We start from the raw sequence: 26,242 nt of genomic DNA on the forward strand, positions 1-26,242 counted from the left end.
CTGTGCGCAGGCTTTCTCTAGTTGCGGCGAGCGGGGGCTACCCTTTGTTGCGGTGCCCGGGCTTCTTGTTGCGGTGGCTTCTCTTGTTGCGGAGCACAGGCTCTAGGTGCGCAGGCTCAGTAGTTGTGGCTCATGGGCTTAGTTGCTCCGTGGCATGTGGGATCTTCCCGGACCAGGGCTCGAACCCATGTCCCCTGCATTGGCAGGCGGATTCTTAACCACCACGCCACGAGGGAAGCCCAATATTCTTTCTTTAAAAAAGCAAATTTTAAATCTCAAAACTATTTTTGCTTTAGGACATTTTGGAAATATAGGAAAATATTAAATATAATCCTACTAGCCAAAGAAGATCATTAGAATAATATACTATATACCATTTTATATCCTATGAAAATTCAATACCTTTCTAATGAATTACTAGATGTTCTATATTTTAAAATGTGTACTGAAATTTGGACCTATTTATAATCTTTTTAGATCAAAACTTAAAATAGAAGATATAAAAGAAGCCAACAAAGCATTGCAGGTGAGTGTAAGTATTTTCCTCAAGTAGGAAGGTATGGATATATGTGAAAGTCTCCAATAAAGGTAAGGCCCTGTGTACTATTATTGAATCCTGGGATATATAGAGGCAGAAGCAGTGAATGGGGAGCTTGTATGATGGGGTCCATCTCTTCCCTATACCTCTAGAACACATTATTAAAATTCCTCATGTTGGAAATGACCTTGGAAATAATTTTGTCCACTTTCCTACAAAGTGTGGCATGATAGAGTGAAATTGCCTTTGAATTTGATAATCCTTAAATTCCTGTGCTAGTCTATTACTTACTAGTTTTTGACCTTCATCAAGTCACATATCCCCATGGAGTCTCAGTTTTCTCTTCTGAAATTGGCTTATGATTTTGCATAGGGTTGCTTTGAATATTGAGTAGGTTAATGTATGTGAAAGTGATTTGGTACAGTTTATTAGTATATGGTTCTGAATGTATCTGGATGCAAGAATCTCTTTACAACACAGGAGAAAATACAGTCCCTGTGTGAGTACTTCAGTGACAGATGGCTTCCTACTACACAAGCTACCCATTTGGTTTATCAAAATGTTACATGAAAGTAATTTAAAAAGTCAAATTGTACTAGGGAGACTTCAAAAAAAAAAAATGGAAGCAGTCTCTTGTTTTCACCCTCTTGTCCCTTATCCACCCCAGCTCCTGCCACCAGAAGGGGGTTACTTTTAATTCCTTTAGTTGTTTCTTCTGGTATTTATTCCCCTATTTCTTAAGTACTATTCAGACCTATCTATTGCCTCATCAGCATGGTGGATGAGGAGTTTTGTTCACTCTCACCCTGGTCTGTCTTCATTGCCCTCCCAGTATAATTAAGTAAAAGTTTTTGTGACATTTATTTACTGTGTATTCTTTATTATGACTATTTAAATATTGTTCCTTGCTGGGCCAGGTAGTATATTGCAATTATATTTTCTTTCTTGAGCTACTTTTTATTTCCTCTGGAGTTAATATTTACTCTCCCCCTACCTGCCCCTTTAAGTTTTGTTGTATTTGAGCATCAGACTTTTCTTATACTTTCAAACAATTCTGTAAAGTGCTTCTTGATAAAAGGTTTTCACATGGTAAAATGAATCGGGTAACTGGTTAGTTTTCTTTTTCTGTCGGAGTCATCCCTCCTGGAGTCTCTGCTTTACTGCTCCTGTCTGGTCTGGTCACCCTTTTTCTTTTTTTTTTTTTTTAAATAAATTTATTTATTTTATTTATTTATTTTTGGCTGCGTTGGGTCTTTGTTGCTGCGGGCGGGCTTTCTCTAGTTGCCGCTAGTGGGGGCTACTCTTTGTTGCGGTGCGCAGGCTTCTCATTGCGGTGGCTTCTCTTGTTGTGGAGCACGGGCTCTAGGCATGCAGGCTCCAGTAGTTGTGGCGCACGGGCTTAGTTGTTCCGCGGCATGTGGGATCTTCCCAGACCAGGGATTGAATTCGTGTCCCCTGAATTGGCAGACAGATTCTTAACCACTGCGCCACCAAGGAAGTCCCTGGTCTGGTCACTCTTGTCCTGGCATTTCCCTTTGCTGCCATTCGTTCTTTCAGCTGTTTTTGGGTTGTTTTTGGCCACGTCACACGGCTTGTGGGATTTTAGTTCCCCGACCAGGGATTGAACCCTGGCCCTCTGCAGTGAGAGCACGGAGTCCTGTCCACTGGACTGCCAGGGAATCCCCACTAGGCAATGCTTCCTTTAGTAGCCTCCTAGAAAATGGTGAATGAAGATAAAGATTTTATGAATCTGTATGCCTTTATTCTGCTTTCACACTTTTTTTTAGGAGATACGTAGGGATGTCTGCCCAACTGTCATTTTTTAAACTCTGTAAAATTTTTTCTCTGTTAAATATATATTATATATGCAAAAGAGGACACATATAGTATAACTTAAAAACACTGGCATACTCTGTTTTAGCTTATAATAGAACGTGTGTGCTCCCTGATTGCATTCCCCTCCCTATAGTAACAGTCCTCTATTTTTCGTTAATCATTATGTTGTTTTTCTTATAGTTTTATCATTTATGTCTAGCTTTAACAAAATATTATCCAGATTTCCGTTGTTTTTTTTAAAAATTAATTAATTAATTAATTTATTTATGGCTGCGTTGGGTCTTCGTTGCTGCACACAGGCTCCCTCCGGTCGCGGCGAGCGAGGGCCACTCCCCATTGCAGTGCGTGGGCCTCTCCCTGCAGCGGCCTCTCTTGTTGCGGAGCACGGGCTCCAGGCACACGAGCTTCAGTAGTTGCAGCACGTGGGCTCAGTAGTTGTGGCTCGCGGGCTCCAGAGCACAGGCTTAGCAGCTGTGGCAGACGGGCCCAGCTGCTCTGCAGCATGTGGGACCTTCCCCGACCCAGGCTCGAACCCGTGTCCCCTGCATTGGCAGGTGGACTCCCAACCACTGCGCCACCAGGGAAGTCCCTTCCCTGTTTTTATATGTATGAAAATGGATTTATATGTGACTTTTTTTTTTTGGTCCTTGCTATTGTCCAGTTGATGGGTCTGGAACAGCTGTCCTACAGTTTCTCACATTTCAGATTTTATCTGATTGCTTGTTCATAGTAGTCTTAAATTTGTTACTCTATCCCCTTTTAAGCCTGTAAACTGGAAATTAAATCGAAAGGCTTGGTTGGATTCAGGTTCAGCCTTCTGTGAGACTTTTTTATTTCTGCTACCATATTTTAAATATTCAGCAGGCTCTTTTTTTTTAAATTAATTTATTAATTTTTGGCTCTTGGGTCTTTGTTGCTGTGTGCGGGCTTTCTCTAGTTGCGGCAAGCGGGGGCTACTCTTAGTTGTGGTGCGCAGGCTTATTGCGGTGGCTTGTCTTGTTGCAGAGCACGGGCTCTAGGCGCACACGGGCTTCGGTAGTTGTGGCATGCGGGCTTAGTTGTGGCTTACGGGCTCTAGAGCGCTGGCTCAGTAGTTGTGGCGCACAGGCTTAGTTGCTCCGTGGCATGTGGGATCTTCCCGGACCAGGGATCGAACCTGTGTCCCCTGCATTGGTAGGTGGATTCTTAACCACTGTGCCACCAGGGAAGTCCCTCAGCAGGCTTTTATTCACTCATTTTTCCTTTTTAAAATAGCATCCTGTTATTTTATCTCTGGGGATATTCATTATAGTTTCTTTAAAGTTTTCTTTTGCTACTGCCTTTCTGTTTCTTCTGAATTCCATTCTTGGGTTTGTTCTTTGGTTGGAGTACCTCATGCCCCAATCATTCCTCAAATGTTGGATAATCTCCCAATTTCAATAAAAAGCACAAAAAAATCTTGGAAGCCCTGTGTGTGTTGGTTAGGTGGATGGGGGTGGGTTGTAATAGACTGGTAGGCCTCAAGCATAGAGAAATCTGTTAACTACCGAACTGATGGTATCCTTTCTCAATGTTAGTACCTACAAGACTCCTCTCTGGGGCAGTTGACGTTCTCTAGAGAAGGATCCTCTAATATCCTGTTTGGAGGATTTAAGCTGGGTGGTTGACATTCTGGAACTGGGCAGAGAAAAATAGCCATTTGTTTGCCGAGCAATAGCTTGCCCCCTTCTAGTTTTGGCTCTGCTTGTAAACAGCTTTGTTTCGTTGAGGAAGCTACTTCAGCTGTCTGGGTCTCAAGTTTTCTTATCTGTAAAATGAAAGCTTGAAGGTGCTGATCTCTGAGGTCCCGTCCAGCTAATACACTAGGCTTAACCTACAGTGTACAGCTTTTCTCTTTGGGAGAGGGGCAGGGTAAGTTCAGTCAAATTAAAATTAAAATAAGTCTGGAAATAAAGTTGGAAGCTCAACCCTGATGTCAGAAGGTTACTTCTGAACCAAATGATACTGCTTGGAAATCTGCTTCACATCAGGCTCTCCAACCCTTACAAATATAGCTGGGCAGGAAGCAAAGTTGCTTCCACTAGGTGGCTTTGGGACATTTGGCAAATCACTTTCCTTTTTATGGTGATCTTCAAGTTGGACTGAATTATCTTTACGGCCCCATCTTGCTTTAAAAAAAAATTCCACGATTCAAGTCATATGACTCTGCTGGTGTGTCTGATATGAGCTGTCTAGGTTTTCCCTTTTCTTTTCTTTCTTTCTTTTTTTTTTTTTAACCTTCACTTCTTACAATCCTGTGTTCTAAGGAGCCTTAGACTGCCTGAAGTGCAGTAACCCAACACCATTTGTCTTACCTCTGCTATATCAGATAACAGCTGCTGGTTATTAAGACTGTGAAATAAAAACAGCTGATATTAACCTTGTGACCTTGATCTGTGAATACTTAGTCCTCGTCTCACTTTCTTCAAAGAATTCTGTCAGGTAGAAAAGGCTTTCAAGACAACTCAGGCTTTTGAGAAATAATGGCTGTTGGCTCTTCTGCTTGGAAGATTTTTCTCTCATTAGCTGGTAAAGGTCTTATGCCTTAGAGGTACACTGTTGTAAGTGGCACTTGTTCCATCTCCCAAGTGGTAATCAGATATACTTGGTTCTTTGGAAGCAGTGGCAATGTAGCTTAGCCTGGGCTGTTTCTGAAAGGGAGATGTGATGAGATTAATCAGAAGCAGAGGACTCCTCTTTCACTTAGGTCTTCTCGAAATAAAATGGGCACCACCTAACAAAGTTGCTTTCATAGGGAGAAAAATGCTTTTTCTAGCCAAGAGCTTGGTTAGTTAAGAATGGGTCAAAATTTTCCCTCCAAATTCAATAATTGTTTTCAGTTTAAATCAACAACAACAAAGAAAGAATGGGTCAAGTTAGAAATTTTAGGTATCAAGTTAACTTCCACCTGTTCAACACTACTTACATTTGCCACTAAAGTTTACATAGTAACTATTAAATTTGTGAGTTACAGAAGGTGAGGGAAATTAATAGCAGTGTAGAACTGAATTTAAGGTGAAGTCTTACCTAAAATAACGAACTCAGTCATCTGATTTCCAAAATCTCTTCAAATTTTGTGGATTTGCTGTATATAAGGTATATATACATAATGCCAGACTCATGCATTTCACATAATGAAAATTTATCCTTAAGTGTTTTTGGACTGGATATTCTTTAGGGTTCTTTCCTTTTTTTAAGTGTAAAGCGTTCTTTTTTTTAATTATGTGTAACACAAAGTTACTTTCAATAAATTTTAAGGAATTTCACATGTTCTGATTCTTTTCACTGCCAATCACCTTAGTTCCTCCAAACTCATAATCTTCAAGATAAAATAGCCCTCTCAAAAAGAAGTTATCATGTGAGTCAGCCCACAATTCTTTTAGTTAGGCTTCTTTGATCTCCAGTGAAATATGGACACACTTCAAAATTCCCCACCTGTAATCTCTGGGATCCAATTTCCTCAAGCGATTTACTTTAGGACCATGTTTAGGGTCAGGAGATGGCTCTGCCCGATTCTGAATTTGACACCCTCTAAAAATGTATTAGGTTCAAATCATATTCACTCCTAAGCCATCACACCCTAGAACAGTACAGATCATTGGGATATGCCAATACCTAAGATAAAAAGTTTGACTGTTAACGTTTTTCATAGTTTACTTGGCAACTCTGTCTTGTAGTTCTTTCCCACAGATCTAACAGGTAGTTCTATGAGTAAAGGAAACCACACAGTTAATCTATGAGGCGTTTCCAACGATGTAGGTATACTAGGGTTCTTTCCTTAAAGAAAATTACTATCCATAATAGATTTTTGTTAAAAACATTTGTCATGGAAATGTTCAAATATTCTGTTGTAAAGAATAAAATGAACCATGACCCAGTTTCACTATTTATCAATATATGGCCAGCCTTGCTTTATTTATATTCAACCCACATCCCTTCTTCCTCACCCAGATTATTTTGAAGCAAATTCCACACTTGTTAAATCTACAACTATTTCAGTATATCTGTCAAAGGACTCATTTTTGGTTTATCTACATATCTATTCCTATAAAATGCTCTTGGTTGAAAATATTTTCACATGTAACTTTTAGTTACCAACTTGAGCATTAATATTTGTATTTTTCCTACTAGGGACTGGTTTGGTTGAAAGACAAAGAAGCAACACATTGTAAACTTTGTGAAAAGGAATTCTCACTCTCTAAGAGAAAGGTAAGGGAGATAGGAAGTGAGTCCAAGTTATGTTGCAAATATGGCTTCTAATTTTACTCAAAATTTTTTTCTCTGATTTTTCCATTTAATAGCACCACTGTAGAAACTGTGGGGAAATTTTCTGTAATGCTTGCTCTGACAACGAACTGCCTTTGCCTTCTTCACCAAAGCCAGTACGGGTTTGTGATTCCTGTCACGCATTACTGATTCAGAGATGCTCATCTAACTTGCCATAATACTCCAGAACTAAATTCTTATGTATGAAAAGTACCTACGATGAATGTTATGTATGAACGTGTATACAGCGTATTCAGACAGTCCTTCTTAAGCAGCTTTCAGACAGCATTGGTACCAGTTTTACTTTCCACATATTCAACTCACGGGAATTATAAACTGTGTAATTTGACATTTCCTTCCCCACTGTAACTCAGAAAGAATTTGATAGGGCATGCTTTACAGTAACTTTATCCTAATTCCTGATGTAGTAATCATGTAACTCTTTTCTTAATGCCATTGAGAGGTCAGATAGCATAGCTAACACATTTGCCTTATTTTGTAAAGACCTTAAAAATAGGGCTTCAGATTGTTTTATTCTCCAGATTGTCAAACTGATATTTGATGGTGCCTGTAATTTTCTTAATGCACTTTAAAGCTTCACAGTTCTGAAAGATTGGAGATACACATTTTAGAAGTATTTATATTTCAACACATTTTTCATTACCTTGGTAAGATTTCAACAATATTTATTTGCTCCGCCTTCCTCTGCCCATTTTGCATTAGAAAAGGCCTTCCTTCTCTAAAAAAGTCAATGTGACATTTGCTGATAACTTTCAGATAACAGTGCGTTACAGAGGTATTATTTTGCCTGACAACTTTTTATTTTGAAAGTAAGTTAAAATTCCATATGCATTTCTTAGGGAGGACTCACACCCCCTTTGAAAGTCAAAACATACATAAACCCTTCCCCAGAAAAAAATGTAGCAGGGATTACAGGCTACTGATTTGATCCTCCCCTAAGCATTTAAGAAGAAATCGAAAATGCAATAAAACTTTGCTTTTGATATGACAGTCTTGAGTAAAAAAATTCTGTATTACGTTTCCATTCCAGTAACTTTTAGGAAGCATTACACTGTAGCAGTCTACTACTACAGTATATATACAGAATAAAATATTTACCATTTACTGAGCACCTCCAAGCCAGGGCCTAGAGTAAAGATGTAGTTTCAGCCTTGCCATTAAATTCATACTTGAACTATTTCAAGCATGAACGTCAATAAACACTAATCCCTGCCATACCAAGAATTTAATCCAGTTACCCTTGTATAATTAACCATCTGAACAGCCTCACCACTTGGGGTTCCACTTTTAACCCTAATTTAAATCATGCACTTTAAGTCTGAGAACCTTTTAAACATGTCATAGGTATCTACATTACTCCTAAGAGCATTAATGAATCATGGCTACCTCCCTCTCTGGTAGGATAGGGTTGCTTATTCTATAGGATTGTTTCCTCAGAGTACATTCTTCCATTGAAGTTTAAAATTATTTAATTTTCTAAATTGCCAAAGTATGAAACCATTATTTTACTTTCGGATTTATCTTCTCCCTAATCCAGTTTTCGGTGTTCAGTTAGAACCGACACACCGATTTATAGGTGGTCCTTAATGCTCTGATAGGAATATTTGAGACATGAATTATATTCTTGGAACTATTTTGTACTGATGGGATTGGATTAACATTTTTATGATTGCTGAAAATAAGAATAAGCAAAAATGAAAATTTCAAATACTGTTTTTTATAACTGTGCTTAAATTTAAAATGCGATTTTCTTAAATTCCAAGGCTGGTTTCATTCAACAAATAAACCATGATTTTTAGTCCCCCTTTAAATTCTTTGCCACTCAAAACTCATGTCATCGCCATTGATTTGGGCTTTTTGTAGGCAGGCTTTTACAACAGTAATACAAGTTGCTCCATTTTGTTTTGACTTTTATCTAAAAACCATTCTAATTTTGGATTTTTTGTTACACAGCTGTCAATTTGTACTTTGTGAACTTCACATACCATTCCCTCATCTAGGAGTACTACCACAGTAATGCTATCATGGTGCCAAGGAATTGTGATTGTAATTCTTCTATACACAGTTTTAAAATGTGAATTTTATATAACAAATAAAAGATTTGAAAAATTAGCCCACTTTAGAAGGCGTACGTTTTAATAGGGTAATCCTGGGGAAATAAAAGCACATGTCATCTTTTTTTAAAAAGTGGTATGAGCCTAGTACTTAAATAGGTAATTAAGGGAGTAGAGGCAGTAAGATGAATCATTGCTCCAGTTGATAGGCTCCACTTATGTTATCAAGCTGCCTTTTCTAACAAGCAGAAATCGTTTCTTAGTCACTCTGTCTAATCTTCAATTAGACATAGTACCTTCTACCAATTTGATTTATAATCAGTAACTGACACAAAGCATTCTAGGACAGACGCCATTACTCTTCCACAATGATATTTATTACATTAATAACATTTCTAGCAAAAACAAGTAACAAGTTCAATAACTGAATTCACATTGACAGGTTTCATTTTGATCCATTAGCCAATTTGGAAAAAAGCCATATTGATCAAAGGGATTAAAAGTAAAAAAGCACCTTTTCCTTGCTACATATAATAATTTTTTAACACAATGGCTCTAAAACTCCAAACATATCAGATGCAAAATCCAATCGCAAGACTCTCAAGACATGGACTTGTGTCTTACATTTTTTTTAAAGTAGTCATCTATACAGTTATTAAAAAACCATATGCTTTAACTATTGGGCTGGAAACTGAAAATACATCTGTGAGAATTAATTATACTCCATGGTAAATATCTTTGTACTTGCACTGAATTCTCATGTCACTGAGAACCTTAACTTAGTCTAATACATTTTGAGAACTTAAACTATCACTTTTGGGAAACATTTTTTTGGTACGTCAGTCAAGTGCTGAGGGGATTTATTCTAAAATCTAGGGCTAGAATTTAAACTTTCAACACTCCCATCTGCAGGTAACACAATTGTGAATATTCATATATCCAGATACCTCTTAGATCATTAACATTTCAGAGCTATGCCTGATAAATGACTTTTGAAAAAGAATAATATAGAATTAATTAGCTGAATTTATACTCCTGAAGCCATCTAAACTCATCTTTAAGGTTTTATATTTACAGTATTGTCAAGGAGAAATTAGAGTTACACTAATTATTTTCCAAGCTCTATTCTAGATGTCTGCTTATTAAGACTTGTAGTTTATGCAGAGGTGAACCACTGTCCTCTAAGATTACACTAAACTACTTCTTGTAGAGCTATAGTAAAATACATCAACCCAAATCTTATGAAAGCAGCACATCCTCAGGAGTAGCTAGTATATAAAAAGTATCAACATCAGTGGTTTGAATATAAAAATTTATTTTTTTAAGTCAAAGTATGCAACAAATAAAACCTACAGAAAACAGATTTTCCCATCACAATCTGTTGCTTTACCAAATAATAGTTTGAAAACACATTCCTTCAGTCATTATAAAGTTCTTAAAATACAAAAGAAATTAAATCTGTAAGAAAGTCTAGTAGACCAGATGCTGTTGTCAGGACTTCTGTATCGGTGGTTATGCTTCAGTACATCCCACGCCATCCACCTCCACTCATGCCACCTTGCCCATAGTAACCGCCACTGCCTCCACCACCACGGCCTTAGGAAAAAAAAGACATTAAGAACCGTTTAGAAGATATAAATGCATAAGATATTAAAAATATATACAACATTGTAAATCAACTATACTCCAATTAAAAAAACAAAACAAAAAGGGACTTCACTGGTGGCATAGTAAAACTCCACGCTCCCAATAGAGGGGGCCCAGGTTCAATCCCTGGTCAGGGAACTAGATCCCACATGCATGCTGCAATTAAGGAGCCGGTGAACCACAACTAAGGAGCCCGCCTGCTGCAACTAATAAAGCCCAGCGCAACCAAATAAGTAAATATATATTTAAAAAAAAAGAACAATAAAATGAACTTTAACTCTGCACCACATAAGGGGACTAACACAAACTGAATCAGAGTAACCAGACACTTACCATAACCACCCAGGCCATCAGGAGTACCATATCCTCCACTGTAATTGTTCCCCATTCCCATTCTTCCAACAGATCCATAGCCTCCCTGATTATCTTTTAAAAAAAAAAAAAAAGAAAAGTTTGAGACTGATTGCTAAGTGTCTAAGTCAGCTTATTTTAAAAACTTTACATACCCATTCCATCTCTGCCATAGGCTCCCATTCCAGAACCTCCCATTCCAGAGCCGCCTCCAGGAGTTGAATTCAAGAAGAGTTCAATGTATCGATGTTCTTTAGGGGAAAAAAAGTAATATGGGAGAAAGGAATGATGGATCAAATTTATCAGCAGAAGTGTGAAAAAGTTGACTGGCTAATATTAACTTGAAAAAGTACGCTTGCAAATTCCTAGTGGAGTGACAAAGTGAAGGCCAGATATGACTAAAATCTAAGTTTTGTTCAAACTGTTCAAGCTAGAACAAGTAACAAGTGTCTGACGCCTCAGTTTCCTTATCTATAAAAGGGCTGACATTATTTTAGAACCTGCTGGTATACGTCTTAAAAATATATTCCAGGCCCATTCATAGTATTGAATTAGAATATTGAGGGTAGCCTGAGGGTAGGGTCTGGAACAACTTATTAAGTATCAAGTGACTGATGTGTGGCCAGATTTGGGAATCACTAGTGGAGTTTAAATTTAATGGCTTAAAAACAGATTTGATGACATGCAGGAATAACTTACCCAAGTTATCAACAAATACGTTAAGAAACAGAATTTGCAAACGGCATAGAAACTCAGACAAGTACAAAAAACATACGAATTTTCTTCTCTTTAATAACTTGAATTCTAATAATCTGTCAAGTATTAAGAGTCTGAGTAAACTTCAATAGAAAGCCCCCTAGAAAGCCACTGAAGTCTGAACTTATTAGAGGCCACAAGGTTTCAGGCCCCAGACTACTAAGAGTTACCTACAGATCCCAGAACCTCTTACATTTGAGGAATTACAAATGAGAAAGTTATACCACTTACGCATGTTATTCTTATCTTTAGACATGGCAGCTACTGCATCTTCATGTGTCACAAACTCTACATCTGCTTCTCCTGTTGCTCTGCCATCAGCTCCAATATCAATATGCACTCGGATTGGATTTAGTGGTGAGAAAAACTAAAGAAAACACTTATTTTACTTTTCTGTTTAGATTACTGAAAGCCAATTACCACACACTTTGGTTTTAAGTATATTAAAACAAATGCAAAGAAGAGATCTCTTTTAAAGTAAGCCAGGGGATATATTAAATTTAAAAAACATTTCTAAGCTAGAGAACAGTTTACCTTAAACAAATGAAAAAGCCATATTTTCCTTACTATACTGAGAGGGAGAAGAGTAAGCTCCCCTGGCCCACTCCCAAGAAAGGTATTTCAAAATTGTTTGAAAAAAGTCACCCGGGACTGACATATGCAGAGAAATTGGGTGTTAAGTGACTCAGAACAATGGAGTTTGATAAACCTACCCACTGTATATGCAGAGCTCCCAAAATATATCATTTAGTTCTAATCACAAGTTAACCAGATTTAAGTGACCCCAAAAGGCACCTGGAACTTGGTCCAACTGGTTCCCAGTTAGATCAACAGCAAAATTTTTCTTTAAGTGCTAGTTGATAAATAAATACCCTCAGCTTTGTAGGCCACTGGGTCTCTATCACAACTACTCAGTGACTGACTTGGCCCCACGGACTGAAATTTGCTGATTCTCTAACCAATGTGAAACAAACCAGTTTCAAATCAGTAATAGCATCTACTACCATTATTTTCAGTTCAATTTCTGATCACCACATAAGCCTAGAAAGCCAAACCACACCACTAAAACTTACTGACTTGTCACATATTTACAACACTTTCAAAACTTGACACAACAAGGAAATAATCTTCCAGTCATCACCTCTCTGCTCGTCAGTCTTTCACGCAATTATTAACTGGACTTTATAAATGTAGCTTTTAACTTGCTTGAGTCCTATGTAGGCTGGCACACAACGGACACATATTCATCAACGAGTGAAGATAAGGACATATGTATTTTCATATTAAAGGGTTTTTTGACATTAAAACTAAAAAGACAAAGATGAGTACATTAAAGAATTTTCAAAATTTAGAGACTATGATTATGCACAAAGTCACTAATAAATTACTAAAATTACTCACATTAGCAATGTCATTTTCAGTTGCACGGAAAGGTAATCCCCTCATATGTACAAAATGACCACCATGAAAACCTGAGCTTGCATCACCAGCTCCACCATAGCCATGTCCTCCCATACCTAGAGAATAAAATTTCCAAAGATTATTTCTTCCCTATACACACCTTTTCCTATTTACACTCTTTTTTTTTTTGACAATCCCAAGAAATCTTAATACTTATAGTTGTTCTAAATATCAAATGGAGAATTTTCCTGTAAGTATACATCTGTATAAAGCCCTATGCAGGAATGCACTGAAATATGCCTGAGTTGACTTTTGTATACAAGTCACCTATATTACCACTAAGTGCATGTAAAGCAAATACTGAAATTCACCTAAAAATGACTATGTCTTTAATATTTATTTTACCTCTTCCATCTCTCATTCTGTCATCAAAGCCATCATTTCCATAGCCATAATTATTATAGCCACCATAGTCATCAAAACCTCCATAACCTGTGTAATTTAAGGAGAAATACATGAATAAGCTTTGAGGAGACAAATTTTATAATCCAGTTTACAAAAGCATGTTTTGTGGCAAGCAGTCTGGCAACTCTGCCCTCCCCCAAAGTTTGCAACTTCCAACTTAGTGCATATGAAAAAAGCAGTTAACACTTGGTGGAAATTAAAAATATGAAAAGGATACATTTAGACATCAAAATTAATTTTCACCCTGATGCCAAACAGAAAATTTCAAAACGTAACAATCTTTTAAAAATTTTTGTGTAAGTAAACCAGGTGCCAATATGTGCATCAATCAAGTCCCATAGCTGGCCATGGGAATCCATCTTTTCATGAACAGGTTTTAAAACCTAGTAGGTACTGAATTACTGCCATTTCTGTATTTCTTGACAAAGTGTCAGGAACATTAAGAAAATGACAACAGAACCTTTGTTCATTAGATACACATACCACCATCATATCCATCACCTCCTCGTCGCATTCTGTCATACATACTTCCACGCCCAGCTCCATAATAACCCCCTCTTCCTCCTATTGGTCTATCATATGGTCCCGGTCGCTGGCCCAGCAATCTTCTTGGTGGATCATAAAATCCTTTGATTTCACTCCTGCTACTTCTGAAGATCTCAATATACCTATTTGAAAATGGTTTAAGGTACAGGTTTCAGCATAAACGTACTAGAGTAAATAAAATATTGGGCAAAATGCAGTAAGTTTTTCTACATCTAGATATAACCCAATTTAAATTGCCTAAATACACCAAAAGTTAACATTTTTTACACCTACAAACTTAAATAATTAATATTTAAGTTTTACATACAAATCATTTGAAAACAATTCACAAAATATAATTTTAAGCTTGTTTCCTTTAGTATGTAATAGGTGTTTAGAGAAAACAGGTGATTATACAAAAGCATTTATCAACAACATCCTACAAAAAAATGGAAACAATCTAATTTTAATTTAAGCAAACTATTATAGCATTAATTCCCCACCCAAATCTGTAGTTTCCAAGTTAAAATTTAGATAATTATCAATTCTTTTAAACTACCCCAGAAAAATGTTACTGTTACCCCCCCATTTAAGCAATAGTGACCCACAACCCCCAAAAATAAAAATTTAACACCATCCCAAACTCTCCATCCCCACCTGTGCCCTATTCTTTCCTTGTGTTTCCCCAGAGCATTTTCTGCTATCTCCTTTGAAGCAAACTGCACGAAGGCCTCCCCTGTGCTTCTCCCCTGGTAGTCCATCGTCAATGTTATCCCATTTGGCACGATTTCCAACCCTTTAACCCAAGGACAAATAACCCCATCAAGGGGAACAGTGTTAAAGGCTGAAACATTCCCATCTGAATCAAATATTTAAAACAAGTCTAAACAAAACAAAACAAAAAAGCTTAGTTTTCCCATCACCCCATAATATAAAAGGAAGATTTTTTTCAAATATTATTGGATTACATAAAAATTTTTCTGCGACCAATGTCTTTTAAAATTACACACACACTCTAAAAGCCCACCTAATATTACATGGAAAAAAAAAATCAAACTTAACTATGCTCCATATGCTAATTCATGATTCATTTCATCACATATAATTACTCTCAATTAAGTTTATTGCGTATTAGTTAGGTTTTATATATTTTTACACATTCTGTATTGAATATTAACTGGAGCACATTTCATAACTGAATACATTAACCCAGATATACTCAAATCAAAAAGTCCCCCAAACAAATGGGTTTTACAAATTAAAAACTGAGTAACAGAAATATAAAATTAAAATACTACTAAACTTTGACTAATACTAGAGGTACCTTGAAAGAACTGAACTATTTCCTCTTTGCTGCAACCAAATGGCAGTCCACGAAGTCGTACTGTCCCATCACTAGCGTCATTTGGACCATTATGTTTCATAACCCAATCCATCTCAATACCGTTTGATTTAAATGCTATAAAAAATAAACAAGCACATAAAGCAGTCAATCAAAATACACTCTTGCCAGAGGTACTGAAGAAACACCTCTCAGTGGTGCACAACAGGAAATGTTAACTATGGTTCAGTGACTTCAGTGACAGCGTCACAACACAACGGTACAACACCTTTCTATTGGGGGTAGGCAAAAGACGGAAAAGGCAGTGAAACCTGACCCCCCCTCCCAAAGTACTGAATTTCTAAGGATCAAATATTATATATTAACCAATTTTAAGAAAACTTACATAATTCCACCATCAGTCTTCAAACTCTATTTCTTCACCCTGTCATCTTAGTGTCAACTCTAGCCTCTTCCTCACATCTCAAACTTTCCAGGTTTTATTATTCACTTGAATAGTTATGCAAATTCTTTAAAACTTAATCACCCAAAAGTTGTACATAGTACCATCATTCATTCACAGTAAGAGCCTAAGTCACAACTACAATGAGTATTCTCCTTTGATGCTGGAAAAATGGTATTAGAAGTCTCAACTTAATAGATGCACTATAATTCTGGACACACCAAATTGTTTTTGAAGGGGGAAAAATTCCTATCTGTGTTTAAACCTGATTTAAACACTCCCCAAAAGCAAGTTTTACAATTACTGAGTTAATTAGGCTGAGTTTAAAAATTGAGATAAAAGGGCACTCAAAAGTGAATAGCTTTCAAACAGTTTTTTGAAGCCACCTGTTTGGAAATTATTGAAGATAGTAATATTAAAAAACAGTTTACTCACTACTTTAAACAGAACTTTAAAAAAAGTAATGCAATCACATTCAAAAAGTATTAAAACCGGTACGAGACACCCTCCTTCCCCCCCCCCCCGCAAAAGAACCCATCCACCAAATTCCCTTCCCAAGAGACAATCACCCTTTCTTTTAAAATTCCCGAACATTTTAAAGAGGTTAATGCAGAAGTCCTTCAGCTGCAGAAACTTACCAGATCTTATAAATTTCACTATGCAGCTGTAGGAATCCTACTCACCTGAATATTTCAAACCTTTCCCTCACCACCTCCTCCCCTGTAAACAAAACAATTTGTTCACTTGATTCCTTTAAGCTTGAGGATATTTCATATAAACAGTATTCACTAATATTTAATTTCACACAATCTAATTATCAGTGCAACTGTTAAGGGTAGCATCTCAAAAGAGTAAAATTTTTTCCCTAGAATCCACGCATTTAAAATAAGCTAACGTAGAAATTATCCAAATGTGGTTATTAAGCAAATACCTCTGGCATACGAATCACATTTGGTACTTGGTTCGCTGTTTTTTTTAAACGCCATCCTAAGTGCCACTCTAGACACAGATGTTCAAAATAGGAATACAAATTTTTATCTGACGTTACAACTAATTCTTATGCACACAAATAACTGGGAAGAACTTTTAAGAGAAAGGAAACCCTGGGTTTGAATCCCTAGTCTGCCACTCACTTGCTACTTAATTTAAGCAAACTACTTAACCTCTGCATTTTTAACTGTAAAGTGCAGCAGTGGTTACTTATACCTCACTGGACTGTTAAGGAATCCGTGCTTGGTCTGCAACATGGCAATCATTCAATGGTGGCCATTGTTATTGGATTTTAAGGGGCCCTATAAAACTAATGAAATAACCCACAAACAAAATAACAACCTTAAAGGAGAGGAAACCATCCTCAATCTTGAAAGGAAATAAGGACTGTTACAAGTCTTTTTCAAAGTCAACAAAGGCTTAAGTTTTCAAGTGTCCTTAGGAACTGTCTAAAGCAGAGAGAGAGAGGGAAAAAAGGGGTCTTTGGAAATGTTTACTAGGATATGTGATTAGCTAGACAATTAAAAAAATAGTTCTAGAGTCACCCTGAAAGTAGGCTTTGAGAAAAAAGTTGAGACATTTTGGAGATCTTTATCATTTTCTTAACAAAAACAGGCAGCAACCTAAAAACTGTTTTCTACAAAGGGGAATTTAAGAACAGAATAGGAAAAAATAGGGAGGCTCTAACCTCAAATGTTAACTTCCTCATGAAAAACTTAAGAACTTTGCAAAGCCAATCTAATCTGTTGTGAAAAGACCGTAGATGTGGTGGCTTTATTTCATTTAGAACATTACTTTTTTTCAATGTAAAGGTACTGTTTCAGGAACAAATACCAAAAAAAAAGACAGAAACTGACTTATCTTTACTATAAATCGTATTAGCACTTTCCAAGAAATACTAGGCAAGCAAACTAGTTCTGATTTTTGGATCAGCCTATATCAATGAGACCTATATAAAAACAACAAACATAGCCTAGAAAAAAAATACCAAGCTGTTAACACAATTTTAAATCAGGATAAAGTAAGCAGATTCGGAAAACAAACTATTTTATAGGGTGACTCTCCACCCCGTGTGTATGAAGAGTACACAATAAAGAAAGCCATACTCTATTATCTCTTCAAAACTCAAAATTTGAACCTAGAATTCTATTTATAAAACAAAACCAAGACGAACTCTAAACACATAAAAAAAGACAATCTGCTCTAATACCTTAATAAAGCTGTCTCGGCAACTACCTAAATGGCATTCCCTAATTATTCAGGATAATCCACCTCAACCTTTCTTTGCAACAGTGTCATGGCTAATCAGAATGCTTTTTAAAGAATTCCTAATGTTAGCACCAATTAAAATACCAGCAGTTGAAATACTAAAATAACTTTAGTCAGTTCTATATGAGATTTTAAATATAATTTCCTAAACATTATGCTAAGTGAAAAAAGCCAGTCACAAAAGATCACATGTTGTTGTGATTTTAAATGGGTGAAGTCTATGATATGGGAACTGTATCCCAAAGCTGTTAAGAAAAAGCATCTAACAACAGAGGCCAAAAGAGATAAAATTCCTTTATAACGCAGAGACATATACTATTTTCCGAAGTATAATACATACAGTAAGGGTTTGATGCATTAATAACTTTCTAAATGGTAGTCCACTGCTGCTAAAAAATGAGAAGGAACTTCAAAATTTGGTCAATAAGTGGTGATGAAATTCTTAACAGGTAATTTTACATCATTTCCCTTTCACTGTGCTTGCTCCTTAATTGAATTTTTTATTTTTTTGGCCGCACCGTGAGGCATGTGGGATCTTAGTTTCCCGACCAGAGATGGAACCCGTGCCCCCTGCATTGGGAGCGCGGCGTCCTAACCACTGGACCGCTAGGGAAGTCCCATCATTAATTTTAAATAAAAACAAAATTAGAGACACCTCTAGTACCTAAAGGTGGTGAGGTCTCTAAAATGATCAAGTTCTTCTCTAGAACAATGTTACCAGCCACTGCATCTCAGCCAAGAACACCAGAAGAACACAGTTATTAAAAATATAAAGGCAATTAGATGCATTTCCAGATTATGATGCAGATGAAAAAGAGGGCAGAAAAAAAAGATTTATAGAGTAATCCAATCAGGGAAACTGTTACATCACATACTAGGAAACTAGTATAGGAAACTCTGGGCTGTCTTTTCAAAGTCCACAAGAATCATAAAACATCTTCACCAACAGGAAGAGTTTTTTGTTTTTAAAGCTGGAAAAATAGGCTGCCTGTCCCTTTTGTACGGTCTTCAGCGAAAATTACAGAACCAGTTCTCCGACTGTTCCAAGGACCGAAAATCATCACAGCATCACATGACTGAACTTGCAGTTTGTCTTTCTGTTGAGCAGGCTTATTTTCTTGGTCAAAACGTTACTACAGTCCTACACCAAATAGAAAACATGCTTAGCTACCAAAAGAAAATAAACCCTAACTGTATTTTGAAGAATCTTACTTCTACAGCCTTAATGCCCAAACAATCTCTGCACAAAATCCAACCCTTGGAGATTTAATAATTCAATACCTATACACACAGTTTTGCCATCACTGGTTGTGTTTTAACAACCGTTTCCCCAAAATAAAACTCCTACTTAAGTTCTAACCCAATCAATATTTGCCAAACTACACAAAACCATTGCTAAACCATCCCACCCCCGCCCACAGGTTCCAAAAGCCTAGTTCCACAGTTCACTGGATCCAGACGACCTATTTGAAATAAGTCCATTTCACATTCCTATCTGGTAAGTCACCCGCTTTTCTGCTTACAAAACAATTACCCACAAAGTCTTTCGACGTTTAAGAGAAGCGTGGAAAAAAAAACCCTTTGGAAAATGAGTACGTACTCTTTTCGAAGTTCCAAATCTGGACTATAAGGGCCGGCTAAGCGTCCTTTATTCCGCCCCGGAGACTTTCCGTTTATCTAGCTGCCCTAGAGACCAAAGAGCTAGGGAGAGTACGCCCCTTCCCCCCCTCCCCGCCCGGCAGCCAAGCCTGGCTTAAAAACCTTCGCCACCGGGCGGCGGAATTACAAAGGAGGCCGTCTGGCTCCTTTGTCCTGGATTTGGGAGTTGAGCGCCTTCGTCGCCATTGGCTTTCCTCCCCCAGCTCCAGCCTCTCTCATCTTGGGAATCTGCGTCAGAAGTCACTCGCAGTCCCGCCGGCCCAGGTAGCCCAGCCGAGACTGCGGAGGAAGGGAGGCCGCGGTGGGAGGCCAGGCTCATCTGGCGCCATTTCCATCGGGAGCGCGCCCGACGGCCCAGATCCTCCCGCCACCCAAGTGCCCGGCCTTTCCCTGCTCGCTTCCTTCCCCACCCTCATCCCTTCCACGGACCTTTAACCATCCCCCGGACTTCTAAATCAGTTTTCGGAAGCTGAGGGGCAAAAAACAGAAAAAGAGGAGAAGGGCGGGAAGCTGAGGTGGCCGCGCCGCCGTACCCAAAATGGCGGAGGCCAAACCAGCAGGGAAAGGAGAGGAAGTGCTGGATGACCCCCACTTCGGGGCTCGGTTTCGTTCACTGAATTCCACCTGAGTAAATCCTCCCCCCGGCAGGCCGCCCTCCTTGAAGTGGGAGATCGGCTGGGAGGCGCAGCCTGGCCGCCCCCGAGCGGCGACCTCCACACTTCCCCCCCGCAGCCCCACCCCCTCCCAGTCGCTCTTTCGTCCTTCTCCCGACTCCGCTCTCGAAACCACCAGCCCAACCTACCCCCTTTTACTTCAGATACCCTGTCGGGCGACAGTAGCGCCGACTCCGGTGCTCGCGAGGTCCGGTCGTGAGCAGGGAGAAGTCGCTCGCCTCGTGCAGCGCTCCCACAACGGTTCTTCCAACCGTCTCCGGCGGCGGCAACCGCTAAGGGAGCTGCGCAGCAGAGCGACTGGCTTGGGGGGATGGGAGAGAGCGAGCGAGGAGGAGGGGGTGGAGCGAGAGCAAGGAAGACCGGCCGGCCCCACTCACGCGAGACAAGAGAGTCGGCCCAGCCTCGGCGCGGACGGCAGGAAGTGCGCTTGCGCGTTGGTGAAAAGCCCGGTTGTTGGGGGGAGAGGTGGAGAGGAGCTCGGAGCTAGTCCAGTTAAAGAAAGAAGCTGCGAACTCCACCTTTTTGCTTCCCATAAAACTATCAGATCCTCAGAGGTCACCTTTCTGCTCTCTCGGGTAGGATGTGAAGAGGCAATAGTGGTCCTGTGTTGCAGGAACCGTGGCGTCCGGGTGTGGAAAAGTTCTCTGCTGCTCTGCCGCACCAAGAGCAAGTTCGGTAAAGGCCCCGCCCTTACCTCAGCGTCACCTGCGTGGAAACGGAGCCACGTGGTTCGGCCGCCAAACGCGGGGAGGGCTTTTTTTGTCCACCATGTTTGCATTATGCGGTAAAAATAGTAGGGCTTCTCAGCTGGGAAGATACAAGAGTGTCCACCAGGCCCTGATTTGGGTTCTCGGGCTGGGGCTCCTTCCCCCGGCTTTGGCACTGCCGGCCCAGCCGCCCCAACGTGGGCCTCGTTGGGGGCGAGGGGTGGGGGATGTTCATGATTGAAGTTTTCCTACAGATCACTCCTCGCTTCCTCTTCTCGCTTTCTCATTCTCTCTTGCTTTTAATGTCTCCCATTTTGTAATCTCAGTGACCCATCAGCCGCTTGCGGCACCCGATTTCTGGTTGTTTTCTGAATAGTGCTTTGCATTCTTGAAAATTGAGCGAACCAGTGACGCCTAATAAATAATTTTTGGTTGTGCTGGCTCGCATACCACCGAGGTTCCTAGTGACAGCTTTTAGGGAAAAACAAAAACAAAACCCCAAAAACAAGCAAGCCTAATTTCTGTAAGAAGAGTGGAGGGCAGTCCTGGTACCGAGATCAATGCAAGTTAAAGTGCAAACGAAGGAACGTATGTCAAATGCGAGGGAGAGAAGGAAATGAGTTCGAGTACACGGATGTTCCCGAAGGTTGCAAATGTGGACGAACCTAAGTTGTACACCTTCAGTATCCAAAGACTTTGTACTTGGTACTACAGGCACTAGGAAGCCCGTCGAGAGTGGGATGAGGGGGCGCAAGGGGTATTAGCAGTGGAGAAGCTTGAATAACTTTTCCTTCATGAGGTTTGCAGTGTGTAGGGTGGAGACAGGAGGTCAGTTACCGTCATATAATGGAAACTTCCATTTCGTGGCTTTAATTCATCCTCAAACCTGCGTAAGACAAGTGTGTGACAGTAAGAATTGTCTGGGTCATAATGCCCTACTGTCTTTCTTGAGACCACTCCCTCAAAATAACCCTTAGAGAAAGGGGGAAGGGACAATGTCATCATTTACACGAGATAGAAAAACGAAACTGGATAATGTAATAACGATAGCTCACAATTATTGAGAGCTTGCTTGAGCTAGGTGCTGTGCTCAATTCACTGACTCTTTATAACCCTGAAAAATAATTATTATCCCCATTTTACAGATGGTATGCCTGAGTTCTAGAGAAATGTAAAAAGTTGCCCAAGGTCACACACCTAGTGGCAGAAGCTAGGATTTAAACCCAAGTGGTTTTTACTCCAGGGGCTTAGGGTCTTAAAGCACTATGTACCTACCTGGAGATGTAAATAACCTTTAAGGGAACAAACATCATTTTAGGCAAATTGAAGTTACTTCTATTTTTTAAGATTTTTTTTTGATGTGGACCATTTTTAAAGTATTGAATTTGTTACAATATTGTTTCTGTTTTATGTTTTGGATTTTTGGCCCCAAGTCACGTGGGATCTTAGCTGCCTGACCAGGGATCGAACCCGCACCCCCTGTATTGGAAGGCGAAGTCTTAACCACTTGACTGGCAGGGAAGTCCCCAATTTGGAGTTATTTCTAACTAACACTGCAGTTAGCATCTCTGGAGACCTGCAGTTAACGGTTTATTGGCTGGAGACTTTTGAACAGGACTGAAACTTGATATCTTGGTGTCTGACACTGTGAGGGGGTCGGGGGAGCTTTCTTTTTTTTTTTTTTTTTTTCCCCTCTAATAATTGCTGTATTAGTAAGACTCCAAGCTCCCGCTTCAGGTGGAGTTCTTCCCTGGATTCAAATTACATCACTACTTTATCCTTTCTGTCTTTCAACCTGATTTGGTAGATGGAATTCTGTAATCCCTTTTACCCCTTGCGTGAATTCAAACAATCTGTTTACTGCCTGAATGAGTTTGGCATTCTCTCCACATACTTTTATTGTTACGGGCCATAATCCTAAAATCATTCTTAAGACTTTTCACCACCAAACTGCAGTGCTTTCTTTGTTTTTTCGTTTTTTTGGCCACATTTCTTTGTATTGGGCATTCTGCTGTTTGCCAATGTGAATGCTTGGGAAGGACTTGAAATTAGCACATGCATTCCTTTGGCTTTTTTATTATTACAGCAAGTAGGAAGTTTTGAGTTTAAAAAAAAGTACGTTATATAGGGGTAAACTTAATTTTTATTTGGCTTCCTATTTTATTACTTTTCTCAAAAAAAAAAATGTCTATCAACTATTCTCATTTGCAAGTTGAGTCCTGTAAGGCTTGGTGAGATTGGCTCACCATTGCTCCAGTGGTCCGTACAGAATTGTTTCCAGATTGGTCTCTGTGGAAATGTTTCCATAGAGATGGTTAGAACTAAGGACTCCCAGCTGCTGCTTTTTTTTTTTTTCCTCTTTGTCTTCCTTTTCGTCATTTCAGTGCTTTCCTATTAGTACAGAGATCAGAGGGACCCTGCAGAGGGTCTTGTTAGAGGCCAAAATGAGAGAAGAGATGAAAAAGGAGAAGGAAATAGAAGTACTCACACGGCCCAGAGGAAAACAAGACAGCTAACACGTGATCCTGATTATACCACCAGGATGAAGGGAACAGGAAAATTCCATGCAGAGCCTGAAAATAAAAGAAAGAGAAATTGAAAGAGACTGTACTCTTTTGGGGGAGAGAAGGCATATTAACTACAAATTGGCTAAGATAGTTGTTCACATACCCCCACTGGCATTCTGAAATAACATAAAAACTGGATTACAATATTTTTGTCTACAGGAAAATCAAATAAGCTAAAAACGTAACAAACCCACAAATAAGTTTCTAGGAGTGTGTCTAATTAAAGTAGTTAATGCCTTTTGAACACTAAATCTGTCTTACTAAGGTTTTGTGAAATGCTTGTTCTTTGATTTATATCATATATATCTACTCTCTTTAGAAAGCAGTAGTCTTCTCCATCATAATTCAAAATTATTCCTCAAGACAAGACTTAATTACAGTTTACATTCTTGATACTTTTTTGTATCTTCAAGTCACCCTAGTGTTCATTCTGGGATTAGGGAAGCCAAAAGGTCTCATCCAATTGGAATAATTATACACTAAGTAAAAAAACTGCAACTTAGAAGGAAAAAAGCACCTAGCACACTTTCTCTAATTTTTGAAAATAATTAAAAGTGTTGAACATTATTTCTGTCCCAGTGGATTGCTGTGAAGAACAGGGAAAGCAGCTACAAAAGATAGCTACTTAAGGAATTTAAATCAAACTATTGTACTGCTTTTAATATTTTATAAGCACATTGATAACTTAGAAAACACTGTACCGTTAAGAGTAACAGACCATTCCCCTCTCCCCCCACACATGATTTTAAGCTTCTGAGTGGTAGATAAAAATATGTTTCTTCATATATGTACCTGTGCCTCTTAGTGTACAAATAACTATGGTTATATTGGGGGTGGAGGCACTTTAAGTAACTAATTTTCACCACAGTCTAGCAAAGAAGGCCCAGCAGAGATGATGAGCTCTTAAACTAGAACAGTGGTACTGGGATAGATATAAGAGGATGTCTTTGAGATATTTAGGAGCCATTATCAGCAGGATTTAGTGATTGATTAGAGAAGCTGTGGATGGATGAGTAAAAAGTCAAGGATGAGTTACTTTTGGTTTAGGGTTTGTTGGTGGGGATAGTAACTGACAGAGAATACAGGACTATTGAGTATACGGATTTTGAGGTGCCATACACAATCCAAGTGGATGTGTCTAGTAGGAAATTAATATGTGCTAGGATATATAGCTGGCATTCATCAATGTATATTTTGCTTTTACATTCTGATAGTTTAGGGAGATAGGCTCAGGCTAGGTAAATTTGGTCTAGCATCTGTTGTTAAAACTGGAATGAGAACTTATTAACTTACAATGAGGAATAATGAGAAATATAATTCAAACAGACTGACTGCATCTTGTCCCTATGTTTTGCAGTGGCTGCTTCTGAATATTATATGTAAAAAAATTATACTTTACAAGGTAAGTACTAGGGTTGTAATATACAGCATGATGACTATAGTATACAGCATGATGGCTATAATTAACACTACTATATGATGTATGAAAGTTGTTAAGAGAGTAAATCCTAAGAGTTCTCATTACAAGGAAACATTTTTCTTTTTTTGCTTTCTCTTTTTATTGTATTTATAGGAGGTGATGGATGCTAACTAAACTTACTGCAGTAATCATCTCAGAATATATGTAAGTCAAACTATTATGCTATATACCTTAAACTTACACAGTAATGTATGCCAATTATATGTCAGTAAAACTGGGAAAAAAAGAAATCATACTGTATTACTTAGTATTGCTGTTAACAAATTACCCTAAAACTTAGCAGCTTAAAACAACAGACTTTTATTATTTCATTGTTTCTGTGGGTCTGAAACCTGAGGGCAGCTTAGATGGGTGCCTCTGGCTCAGGGTCTCTTATAAAGCTGCAATCAGAAGTGTCAACTGGGGGCTTCCCTGGTGGCGCAGTGGTTAAGAATCCGCCTGCCAATGCAGGGGACACGGGTTTGAGCCCTGGTCTGGGAAGATCCCACATGCCGTGGAGCAACAAAATCCTTGAGCCACAACTACTGAGCCTGTGCTCTAGAGCTCGTGAGCCACAACTACTGAGCCTGTGTGCCACAACTACTGAAGCCTGTGCGCCTAGAGCCCGTGCTCTGTAACAAGCCACCGCAATGAGAAGCCCACGCGCTGCAATGAAGAGTAGCCCCCACTCGCCGCAACTAGAGAAAGCCCATGCACAGCAACGAAGACCCAACGTGGCCAAAGATAATAAATTAATTAATTAAATAAATTAAAAAAAAAAAAAGTGTCAGCTGGGCCTGCAGTTACTCAAGGCTCAACTGATGGAAGATCTGCTTCCAAGCGCCCTTACATGGTTATTGGCAGGCCTCAGTTTTTTGGGGTTTTTTTTAATGATTTAAAAATTTTAGAATAGTTGTAGGTTTACAAAAAAGTTGCAAAGATAGTATGAAGAGTTCCTGTATACCTCTCACTCAGTTTCCTTTGTTGTTAACATCTTACATTCTATGGTACGTTTGTCACAAGTAATGAGCCAGCATTGGTCCATTGCTATTAACTAAACTCCACACTTTATTTGGGGTTCACTCGTTTTTCTGTAGCATCCTTTTTGTGTTCCAGTATCTGATCTGGGATGCTAAATTACATTAGTCAACATTCTCCTTAGCATCCTCTAGTCAAGTACTTTGTAGAATATCCTTCAGTTGGAATTTCTCTGATATCTTTGCCATGATTAGACAAGAGTAATGTGTTCTTGGGA

At 38.8% G+C, this 26,242-nt stretch overlaps 3 protein-coding genes and 1 pseudogene across 20 annotated transcripts in view; 2 read left to right on the forward strand and 2 right to left on the reverse strand.

The window, feature by feature from the left end:
- Positions 1-8,784, forward strand: part of RUFY2 (RUN and FYVE domain containing 2) — a 50,867-nt gene extending 42,083 nt beyond the window's left edge. For all 7 annotated transcript variants that reach the window (XM_036829190.1, XM_036829187.1, XM_036829186.1 and 4 more), the window contains 3 exons: positions 478-526; positions 6,524-6,601; positions 6,694-8,784. In XM_036829190.1, the coding sequence (XP_036685085.1) occupies positions 478-526; positions 6,524-6,601; positions 6,694-6,837 (271 nt within the window). In that variant the 3' untranslated portion in view covers positions 6,838-8,784. The remainder of the gene's footprint in view (positions 1-477; positions 527-6,523; positions 6,602-6,693) is intronic.
- Positions 6,057-6,175, reverse strand: LOC118883187 (annotated as a pseudogene).
- A 308-nt stretch (positions 8,785-9,092) lies between the features above and the next one.
- Positions 9,093-20,928, reverse strand: HNRNPH3 (heterogeneous nuclear ribonucleoprotein H3). 7 transcript variants are annotated; one of them, XM_036828029.1, is made up of 10 exons: positions 20,814-20,917; positions 15,203-15,337; positions 14,536-14,674; positions 13,837-14,021; positions 13,294-13,380; positions 12,889-13,004; positions 11,719-11,854; positions 10,887-10,982; positions 10,714-10,806; positions 9,093-10,329 (listed from the first exon to the last, which is right to left on the reverse strand). In XM_036828029.1, the coding sequence occupies exons 2-10, from the start codon at positions 15,312-15,314 to the stop codon at positions 10,253-10,255; spliced, it is 1,041 nt and encodes a 346-aa protein (XP_036683924.1). In that variant the 5' UTR covers positions 15,315-15,337; positions 20,814-20,917; the 3' UTR covers positions 9,093-10,252. The 7 variants fall into 7 exon arrangements, with proteins under 7 accessions (XP_036683924.1, XP_036683925.1, XP_036683922.1 ...); XM_036828030.1 differs by lacking the exon at positions 20,814-20,917 and adding an exon at positions 20,632-20,714; XM_036828027.1 differs by lacking the exon at positions 20,814-20,917 and adding an exon at positions 20,402-20,588.
- PBLD (phenazine biosynthesis like protein domain containing) overlaps positions 15,344-26,242 on the forward strand; it is a 45,303-nt gene continuing 34,404 nt past the window's right edge. For 2 of the 6 annotated variants that reach the window (XR_005016765.1, XM_036828032.1), the window contains exon 1: positions 20,844-20,929. The gene's annotated coding sequence lies outside the window, so the exon portion shown is untranslated. The other 4 variants (XM_036828034.1, XM_036828036.1, XM_036828035.1 and 1 more) reach the window with 4 other exon arrangements.

The sequence above is a fragment of the Balaenoptera musculus genome, chromosome 16 (genome assembly GCF_009873245.2).
Source record: "Balaenoptera musculus isolate JJ_BM4_2016_0621 chromosome 16, mBalMus1.pri.v3, whole genome shotgun sequence".
Classification (NCBI taxonomy): domain Eukaryota; kingdom Metazoa; phylum Chordata; class Mammalia; order Artiodactyla; family Balaenopteridae; genus Balaenoptera; species Balaenoptera musculus.